The sequence below is a fragment of the Mirounga angustirostris genome, unplaced genomic scaffold (assembly GCF_029215605.1).
Source record: "Mirounga angustirostris isolate CCGP_5_RB_7025 unplaced genomic scaffold, mMirAng1.0.hap1 SCAF_8, whole genome shotgun sequence".
In the NCBI taxonomy this organism is placed as follows: Eukaryota; Metazoa; Chordata; class Mammalia; order Carnivora; family Phocidae; genus Mirounga; species Mirounga angustirostris.
In genome coordinates, this window is record NW_026991716.1 from 45,386,733 (window position 1) to 45,397,931 (window position 11,199).

The 11,199-nt window shown below is 35.1% G+C and overlaps 1 protein-coding gene across 1 annotated transcript; it reads right to left on the reverse strand.

Moving 5' to 3' along the window:
* Positions 1-527: 527 nt before the first annotated feature.
* Positions 528-7,349, reverse strand: LOC123837312 (beta-defensin 110-like). Its single transcript, XM_045866182.1, has 2 exons — positions 7,322-7,349; positions 528-661 (listed from the first exon to the last, which is right to left on the reverse strand). Exons 1-2 carry the CDS (start codon positions 7,347-7,349, stop codon positions 528-530), a joined length of 162 nt encoding a protein of 53 aa, XP_045722138.1.
* Between the last annotated feature and the right edge of the window lie 3,850 nt (positions 7,350-11,199).

Below are 11,199 nucleotides of genomic sequence, written 5' to 3' on the forward strand. Positions count from 1 at the left end.
TCATCTTATAGGAACTGGTTAAATGCATACAAAAAGGTTAGTAGGTGAGCCAAGATTGGAAGGCTTCACATTTGAAAGAGAGAAAACATGCATTTTCTTTTAAGAAAGAATTAAAATTATTTTTTGGAGAGATTTTGATGTGGAATAAAGCAAGTACGAAGATAACCATGATTCTCGTAGTAAAACTGGCAGTAAAGTCCCATATATATAGGAGGAGGAAACAGAGCAATTCAGATGAGTAGCATTAATGTCTGGATGGCAACATAGCCATAATGACATTATAAGGACAATTAGAGTCTGATCCCTTGTTTAATGAATATGTTATCCATCTGAAATACAAAGAAAGTGGGCAATGAATAGACAGAATAGAAACTAAATTATTTTTATTTATATAAACAGTGGTACTGAGGATATAAAAGTTAATATTTCTGTTAAACATTGTGTTTTCTTTTTACCCACCCTTGAGTCAATAAGATGCATCTCTGTTCCAGCCTTCGATACTCAATTGTACTTCTGTTTTCCAGAGTTTATATGCAACACTGATTTCTCCATTTAATGCAGTATCCGTAATCATATTCATCATCATCACAAAATGTTTTACACATTCCTTTCACTCTTTCACATCTCTGAAATCTATACTTGGGCTTCAAGTCACTTCTGGCTGCAATCAAAAAAGACATGTAAAGCCATCAATCTAATTTTTTACTTGGGGGTCTTCTTACTTAGGGAAGGAGAAAATCTGTCCTAGTTACAAGATCATGTGTGTGGGTGATGGACAATCCGGTGTGTCAGGCAGTTTTATGACACAATTTAGCAGTTGGTACAGAAAGTGACCGAGCTACATTTTCCTTGCACAAATATGTATGTACTTATCTTACAATTCACATCGGTACTGAACTTTAGGTGGCTCCTGAAGGTTCTTGCCTTCCTATCTTCTTTTTTTACTTTATTAAGACCAGATTTACTCTCTCATGCTTTCATTAAGATGACATCTGTAGTTTTTTAAAAACCTATAATTTTTATTTTCAGGTGTTTTCAATTTTTTAAACTTAGTCTGATTACCTCTTCACAGTATTATTTGCTCAATGTTTTCTTCTCCATTCCAGATCTTACTCGTAATTGAAATTTTATTTTATTATATTAGAGCAAATGAATATGTCCTTTTCACCAGTCTACGGTAATAATGAATGAATAACATAACTTAGTACTTAATATATGTATTTTTCTTAAACATTTTTTATGATACTTTTATTCTTGTAGCCAAAATATAAACCTTATATGATAGTAATGATTTCTTCTGATTCTGTTATCTCCTACCCAGTATATCCTGATAATTATAGTACAGTAAGCATGAAAATACTGATAGAGTAATTTATTGAGGAAACAAAACCACGTAAGATATGCTCAGGAAACACAGTTTTGTTGTACATTAAGTATTTAGTAAAAAGAGGATCCCCATGCTAGTCTTCTAGTGAGTCATCTAACACAATGCAAAGAAGGATGGCCTGAGATTCCAAATTCATAGCTTTGGGTTCATATATTAAAATGGAAGCAAATATTTTGGTTACTTAGGATTTTATTTCTTTTAATGATTCAATTTTACTGCAACTAATGCCTTTAGAAAAGAGACTTGGAAGTCAGTCTTATTACCCCCACCCCAAATTTTATCATAGTATTTACTTATCTTGGATTCGTCATTCCATCTATCTGCATGATAGAATATAATAAGCATAGCTATCACAAATATATTTTGAATATTAAATTTTACACGTGTCAGGAAAAATAAAGCAAAATAATTTCATTAAAATTTAGAGAATAAATTGAATTGAATGTAGATTAAAATTACATGTTAACTCATAGAACCTAATTGCCTGCACAGAACCTAAATGAAATTCAGAATGGTGTTTCATTTCCAGGTGGCAGGTGTCTGAGTAACTGGTATTCTCTAAACATTTGGTTGAGAACTAGTCAGAAACTTCCAATGTAGAGAATGTAGAGAAGACTTCAAATGGACTAACTTTATTGTTGTTAATAAAGTTAGTAGAAAAGAAAAGGAAGTTAAGCATAAAATGAAAGAGATTGTCAGGAGGGTTTTGCCATGTAAATATATGTATGTCCTTTGGGAATGGGAAGGTAATTCACGATGACAGAATCCCTGCTCACCAGCAAATTTTGGTGAAAACTAATGAATTGTTGAACACTACATCAAAAACCAATGATGTACTATATGCTGGCTAACTGAGCAAAATAAAAATAAATAAATTATAAATTAATATTAATTAAAGATACTTGCATTAGCATCAAAAAATAAAGAAATCTAAAGTTATTTCAGAGCTATATCTGATATAATGAAAAGTAGAGAAATGTGATCCATGTTGCATTTTCCTTTTTTTTTTTTTTAAACTTTTGCTAGGATATGTACTTTTTAAGCTAGTCAATGTTCCTGAGACTCTAATATCTTGCCCACCCATAAAATCCAAGTTGACTTTTAAGATATGTTAAATTCAGAAAAGAGAAAATATGGATGTATAGTGACATTTACAACATTAAAATATACTAATGTTGTTTTTACTTATTATTTTAAAGAGTAAAAATGTTTTAAATCATGAAAAAATCTATAGAATTGTATGACCTGGAAATAAAAAGCTTGTAGTACAAAATTGATTCTATCACTCATAGTCATTTGCAAATAATATATCATTTTAGAGTCAGCTATGTCATGTGAAAATTGTAAAAGTTATAATGGGATAAAGTATGTAAATAGTGTTGTGAAAACTGGTTATGTTATAAACTGTACAATGTTATACAAATATCATCCATGAGTGCATATTTATGTGAGGTGATTGAAACTAGTTAATATAAACCACAAAAAAATAAAAATGAATGACTGTTTGGAGGAAGGATGCATAGCATCTCTTTTATCTATGAATACCTCTGCACATTTTACACATCACTGGAGAAATGGTCTATGATTACTGATTTTCATGAAAAGAGAGATATGTAAACACTAACTGAAGGACCTACAAGAGATATATATTTTAGACAGGTTTCTGAGAATCTGGACAAGAGTGAAGTGCTACAAATATGGTGTAGGTCTATTGTAGACAGCAACCTGTAACAAGCCCTGCATACACATGAATAGGGACAACTCTGTTAGGAAACAATTAAAAAAAAAAAAAAAAAAAAGCTCAGTGGCCTCCATGCAGTTGGTTAAATGTTAGTTTTCCCAAGCTCTGATGGGGGGAAGGGCGGTCCTCCTCCCAGGAAAAATGTCTGGCATATATTTCCCCATCTCGTAGCAAATAACTTCTCTGAAAATGACATTTCTGTTAACTTGTGATGCAAATAGAAAGGCTGACTTGAAAGGAGGAGGAGGTATTTTGGATGATGCCTACTCTTACTGGGTCCAAGTTGAAATCAAGGTAGGAGCAAGGCCATGGGTCAGTTGGCAGTTTCTATAGCATGTTTGAAAGGGTGTGATCTTTCAGAATCAGATAGTATGATGTTTCAAGCGTGCATACTGTGTTTATTAGGTTTGATATATTGGATAAATGATTTAGTCCACCCGATTTCAGTTTCCTCATGAAATTGAGGTTTTTGTAAAATTTTAAAATTATAATGAGATAAAATATGTAAACTTCTCTTATAATGTTAAAAAAATGAATAAGCCTTCAAAATCAGGTTACTCTCGCAGCCTTCGTTTTGACTTTCCATCTGGATTTATACTTAAAACTGACCCCAAATGAAGCAGTGTTATTAGCATGTATGGCTTGTTATAGTGAGAACACAAACCTCTAGTCTTAAAGCTACATTAGGTCAGGTCCACTGTTTGCTTTGTTCACTGATTTATTTCAGCATGTAGTAAGATGCCTGAAACGTACATGCTCAATAAATGTGTAAATGCCTGACAAAATGATTGAGTGAAAGAGTATGGTATCAGAGAGTGATATTTAATTGGTGTTTTATACTGGAAAACTCTCTGGACTTTACTACAATCTCTCCATCAGTTATGTCCTAAATGAGCAAATGACTTAACCCCTGTACTGATTTCTTCAACTGTAAATTGTGTTGAATCATGTCTACCTCAGAGGGTTATGTGGCAATCACATGAGATAACAGATAATAAAATGTCCTGTAGCCCACAATTAGTATAGTAGGTTTTATTATCATTAATATGAGTTGTTTATAGATTTGTGTCAGCTTTAAAAGAAAACCTTTATTAAATCACTGATTTTTCTTCACTTTCACTATTATATGAAGAGAATACCTTCTCTTGTGATTCATACACACACATTTAAGTAAGCAACTATTTGTACTTGGCCCTGTACTGGATGTAGATGCAAAAATGAATAAAATAATTAAGCTCATCACCCCCAAGAGTAAACCAATGTTTTTTGGGAAATGAGGGCATAGAAATGGTACAATTCACCTGTAAAGACAATCCTGAGAGATGAATAAAATGTTCTCAAAGCATAAAATAAAGAACCGTACACTGGAAAACTCTATTTTACTATTACTACTACCACAACCATTATTAAAAGCTATGCTCTAGGGATGCCTGGGTGGCTCAGTCAGTTAAGCGTCATGCTTTTGGCTCAGGTCATGATCTCAGGGTCCTGGGATTGAGTCCCACATCGGACTCCTTGCTCAGCAGAGAGCTTGCTTCTCCCTCTCTCCTGCTCATGTGCACACACACTCTCTTTCCCTCAAATAAATAAATAAAATCTTTCAAAAAAAAAAAAGGGCTATGCTTTATTAAGTGCCCATTAGGTTTCAGGTTCCTTACTAAGCAAGTAGTATTCGTTATCTAATTTAACGTTCTAATAACCTTCTCAGATAGGTATAACCATTCTCATTTCACTCATAAGAACAACTGAAGTAAAGAACTCTGCACAAGGTTTCAGAGGGAGTAGAAGGGGTTGGGCAGGCTTCAAAGTTAGTCATGTTGGACTCCAAACAATTGTATGTTCAACCATTTCACTGAAGGGGTGAGTTTTAGTTGCACCTTGAAAAGTCAATAGCATATTTTCTAGGAATTGAGGGGAAGCACTTTTAAGCCGTGTGTGTGTGTGTGTGTGTGTGTGTGTTTGGAATGAAGTGATATGGATATGGACACAGACTTCAGAAAACACAGGGAAGGTAAATTGGGCTCAGGTGTCAAAAGACCTCTATTGCTGAGGAGCTGAATATTCTCATAAATGGAGTGTGGTGAAACTATGGAAATGTTAAGTGCCATCTTCCCTTTAAGGAAGGGATTAGAGAAAATTTTGCAGGAGAGAGGCTACGTAAATGTTATTAGGACATTCTAAGTAAGAAATAATGAGAAAGATAATCAAGTTAATGGATTTCAAATAAAGAGGAGAAAGTGAGCTTGGGAGTTATTTGTGAATTAGAAGCAGCCCAATTTGGTAACTTTTGGATTTGGGAGAAGAGTACCAGGAAGCAGAGCAGTGATGAGTGTTTTAGCCCTTTCTGCTGTGCAGCTGATGTTAACAATCAGTAAAACAGAGAATAAAAGTGGCGGGGGCGGGCAGACTTTAGCCTTTGTGAGTAAGATGAACTCCTCTATTTTGGACATAGCAGGATTAAAGAATTTGGAAACCATCCAGATAAGTAAGTTCCATAATTAGAAATAAATACAGCTTTGTGGTTTGGGAAGATTTGAGAAAAAATATTTGTTGATAGTAGAAGTCACTACAGTGAACAAGATAATCTCAGGAAGGCATATAAAACAAGAAGAGAAGGGATTCAGGGACAAAGTACTAGAGGTCACTGCATTTTAAAGACCATCAAATAATTGTCAGACAACTGTCAAAACAGTGACAAATTCTAGCAGTGTGCCAAAGTCCACCAGATAAAGAGTTAAAATAGGACTTTGGGTTTGTTTTTAGGAAAACACTGATCACATTAGTAAGATTTTCAGTTAATTGACAGGTGGGTGAATGTATCAGTGAAGAGAGTGGAGACTATAAATCTAGGCTGTTTTTCAAGAAGTTTGGTGAAGAATAGAATGAAGCAGATTAGAAAGTAGCTTAAGGGAAAAAAAAAATCTCATGAAATCTGACTAATTTTACCTTTAACATACCCAGAATCCTACCATTCCTCAATGTTTTTATTGTTAGCACCCTGGACTGAACTACCATAATGTATTACTTATATTACATTAATATCTTCTAATTCCTGAAAGCATTTCAGAGAGTTTTTTTTTTTAAATGAAATTCAAATCATGTTTTTCCTCTGGTTAAAACCCACTGGATTTCTCTCAGAATAGAGGACAAGATCCCTTCTCATTCCTAAAAAATTCTGGATAATCTGCCAAAACATTTCCTTTCAGACAAGCTCACTCAGGACTCTCCTCCTGACTGTTCTCCAGCCCCCTTCACAGGCATTCCCCACAAGTTTCATGTGAGCTCCCAGGATGTTTCTTGGCCTCTGTCAATTTTTTGCTCAAGTGTTACCTTCTCAATAAGGGCCTCCTGAAAAATCCTATTTAAAATTTCATTTTTGGGTCCTTTAACTCTGATTTATCATCTTCTAACATAAATTTGCTTATTTATTATGTTTACTACTTGAATTTATCTCTACCTCTAGAATATGGGCTCCACAAAAATAAGAAATATTGTCTGTTTTGTTTATTGATGTGTCCCAATCTTATTACATTATGGCTTCACATAGTCACTTCTCAAGGAGAATTTAATGAATTGGTAAATAAATGAGAGGGGGGATGTGGAATGCAGTGTCTAACATATTGTCAGTGTTATGAATTGACATTGCTCTTGGGGGAAGATCCCATGTCTTACCCATTTGTTAGCTCTATCAAATTGAATAGTTACTTAAAACTCAGTTTGTAATCAATAAATATCAGTTCCTTCAGATAGGAGCTGTAATTTTTTATTTTCATATCCCCAACACATAACATCATACCTGGGAAGAAGCAAGACCATTAGTCAAATGTCTGAATAAATAAATTACTATTTTGGAATTAAATTTTGTTCTTGCCCAAGGACATTGACATAAAATAAACCCTGAAATGGAGTGGATTTGAGTGTGTGGTATCGTCTGCTCCTAGTCCCATGCTGGAATTTGATGGTGATAGACCATTTCAACAGAATGCTTTTAACTGATTCAGGTGTGTATTGAGCTATTCACAACAAAAATACCCAATGCTTGATGGTGTCTATTTCATCAGAGTTGCTGTTAATCCAGGCTCATAGAAAACTAAAACCGAAGGAAAATACACAGTGTCATGGAAATTTCAGTTCTGGACCAAAGGAGAGAAAAAATGTAAAACTTCCAGCTCTTTAGAGCTAACTACAGTTACCCTTGAAAAACGCAGGTCTTAGAGGCATTGACGGCCACTCCACTTCCCCACACAGTAGAAAATACACATATAATTTCTTACTCCCCCAAAACTTTACATATAGCCTACTGTTGACTGGAAGCCTTATGGATAATATAAAGTCAATTAACATATATTTTATATGCTATATGTATTATATACTGTATTCTTTTTTAAAAAATGATTTTATTTATTTATTTGACAGAGAGAGAGAGCACGCACAAGCAGGGAGAGTGGCAGGCAGAAAGAGAGGGAGAAGCAGGCTCCTGGAGGAGCAGGGAGCCTGATGCGGGGCTCTATCCCAGGACTCTGGGATCATGACCTGAGCCAAAGGCAGATGCTTAACCACTGAGCCACCCAGGCTCCCCTATATCCTGTATTCTTACAATAAAGTAAGCTAGAGAAAATAAAATGCTATTAAGAAAATCATAAGGAAGGGAAAATACATTTGTAATACTGTACTGTACCTAAAAAAACCCACATATAAATGGATTCATGCACTTCAAACCCATGTTGTTCCAGGGTCAACTGTAGTTTAATTTAAGACTATCTAGCTGTTCTATCAGTTAACCCAATGAAAGTTACAATGCATGAGCAAGAAAATTGACATAAATCTTCCCTTATGTATTTACCTTTTTTTTCTTTTTTTTTTTTGTTGTTAACAAATTCTGAGGTCAATATGAATTATTAGTGATACCCCTTTCTCTCCAAGGAAATAGGGTGCAGAACTCTATCAAAAGGACTTCTAGAATGTTAAGTCAAAATCACATACAGCACACAGTTAAAAGATTTCTTCAGGGAAGAATATTAATTTCAGAGTTGATGCCTATAGGTTTATATTCTCCTTCAAGTTTGTCAAATTTGTTCCTTGGGCTGAAGGAAGGCTGGTGGCTTGCATATATGCTGGACCACACAAGGAGAGACCAGCTCAGAAATGTAGATGGTTCTGATTTTCTCTGTCAAGCACTGAGGACGAGGGTCTACCAGGACAGATTAGTTCATATGCAGAGATGCCTTCGGTATCTTCCAGAAAACCTCTTACCAGCTACCATTTCTTGGTGGCCAATAAAAAACTCAATTCTTATTTGTTCCATATTAATAGTATAGTACGCTTCTCAATTCTACATTATAGGTCCTTGATATCTTAGGTAAGATAAAAGTCAAACATTTCATTTCTTCTCAACATGACTAATATATTTACTGTTCAAATGTTGGGCTAATTTTTTTCCAGGGACACCAATATATCATCTCTATCCCATATGTAATAAAATATGAAAATTTCAAATAGATAGTTTTCATAAGACACAGATAATGTGCTACCTGAAAACATTATTGATTTTTTTGTTTCCACCTTTTAATTCTTAAATTTCTGTGAGAATTAGTACTCAATTATAAGCCAGTGGTTCTAAATCAGGAGTAATTTTGCCTCCAAAGGGGATATATTTTTTAAAAAATTTTTAAAGATTTTTATTTATTTATTTATTTATTTGAAAAAGAGAGAGAGAAAGAGCATGAGCAGGAAGGAGGGGCAGAGGGGGAGGAAGAAGGAGTCTCTCCACTGAGCAGGGAGCCCAGCCAGTACTCTATCCCAAGACCCCAGATCATGACCTGAGCTGAAGGCAGACACTTAAAAAACTGAGCCACCCAGGTACCCTCCAAAGGGGATTTTTGACAACGTAGGTAGACATTTTTGATTGTCACAATTAGGGGAAGGGGTGTATTGGCATCTGGTGGGTCAAGGCTAGGAATGCTAAGAAACATCCTATTGCTAAAGATACAATGCTTAGGATAGCTGTCACAGCAAAGAATTGCCTGGATCAAAATTTCAATAGTTCTCAGGTTGAAAAATTCTGTTTAAATCAATACTGTAAAAATACTTTTGAAGATATTTATACTGCAAGGGAACACATTGAGAACTCGAGGTCTATTTTAAGTTATTAAAATATATGAAAGATAATGCACGTGAGGCTCCAATGTGTGCTTAGCAAGTAATTGCCTCATAATGGGAAGTCAAATTTTTTTTTAAAAAATAAAAAAGTAAACAGTCCCTTGTGATGGAAATATATCCAGAAACTTTATATAAATAGAGAAAAATTATTTCTTTCTCTTTGTGTGTCACCAAAATAGATAATGCTTAGTATGAACATGGACCCTTATATCTCACATCTACATTTAGAAGATGTAACGAGATGTCCTAATAAAAACATCAAGAGAGGTAGCAAATGGCAACTATACTTGTGGTAGGCACTTTGTAATGTATAGAATTTTCCAATCACTATATTGTACACCTGAAACTAATATAATATTGTATGTCAACTATACTTAAAAGTAAAAGAAAGGAAAGGAAGGGAAGAAGGAAGGAAGGTAGGAAGGAAGGAAGGAAGGTAAGAAGGAAGGAAGGGAGGAAGGAAGGAAGGAAGGAAGGAAGGAAGGAAGGAAGGAAGGAAGGAAAGAAGGAAGGAAAGAAGGAAGGAAGGAAGGAAGGAAGGAAAGGAGGAAGGAAAGAAGGAAGGAAAGAAAGAAAAAATATATCCAGAGGGTAACTGGGGTCTGGAAATTCTTTGACTTCTCATCTCCTCTGAGTCCAAGTCTGGCTCACATATATCCACTCAATAAATTTCATTTTTACTTGTTAAATTATCAAAAATATATTCCATTTTATTTGGGGGGAAGGCAAGTTTCTGTTTTACTGCTATGCTGTGCTATTGATGATGTTTTTTCAAAAATAATCCCAAATGAATGCCAATAACTGAGCTGTATTCCTAAGCTCATAAAAGAAGCAGAATGTGCATTTTCGAATAGCAACTGTATAATACAGATGTATTGTTGAGAGTGTTGTACAGTAAAATACTGTGGCCCCTCAGGAAATAGCAAGAGCAACTCAGGCAGAGTGGAGCTGAAGAGCGCAGGTTACTCCTCCTTTCTGTTGCTGTGTGTCTCTTCAGAAAGGATCATCTCAGGACTGAGGAGATGAACTCAGTTGTTAGCCATAATTTCTGTCTTTGTCAAAAAATTTAATTACATATAGTCTCTTCTTCTTCATGGAATTCTTCCCCTCCATATTTTCTCCCTCTTTTATTTCCTGATACACATTTTTTTCCCACTAAACAATAAATAAGGACAGAGACGCCAGGGTAGCGCAGTCAGTTAAGCATCCGACTCTTGGTTTCAGCTCAGGTCATGATCTCAGGGTCTTGAGACAAGCCCCTCATCCAGCTCCACGCTCAGTACAGAGTCTGAGATTCTCTCTCCCTTTCCCTCTGCTCATCCCACTGGTGCTCTCTCTCTTTCAAATAAATAAATATATCTTTTAAAAAATAATAAATAAGGACAGAAATTGGAACTGATTGTGATTACCTTTGTTCTTCTGTTCTTATATTAATCCTTCTCTTACTTCAGCTCTTTCTCTCGTGAGCAGGATCTGCACTCTCTATATATAGTCTCACAAACCCTGTGGTTATATATTTTCATGGCATAATCTATAGAGCAATGTTTAATGATAAAATGGCAGCACATTTCCATTGGAGGCTTGCATCTAAGAATGTTTCTCCCATTTCTTTGACTTCAGGATTCTTACACCATTACTTATGTCAACCAACACAAGCACATATAACTTTGAAGAGTTCTTGGGGAACTTGCATAAAATAAATCTGCTCACTGCTGGCACCAAGAGATCAAGAGAAAATGCAATGTAAAGGCACCAGATACATGTGTGACATAGAACCACTTCTGAATGGCTCAATATTAAATTTTATTTAATTCTTTGAGATACACAGGCCTTGAAGGATATTCTGAGAAGACTTAGTAACACTGGTCCTCTCTTCTTGGAGCATGTATCTCTTTCTTGTCTTCTGTAAGCT

What these genes read in the sequence shown, in the direction of transcription:
- LOC123837312 (XM_045866182.1), bottom strand. Translation starts at nt 7,349, where the DNA reads ATGCCTCTAAGACCTGCGTTTTTCAAGG. An exon ending in AAGACCTGCGTTTTTCAAGG is followed by an intron (nt 662 to 7,321) that starts GTAACTGTAGTT and finishes TTTTGATTGCAG; the next exon opens with CCAGAAGTGACTTGAAGCCC.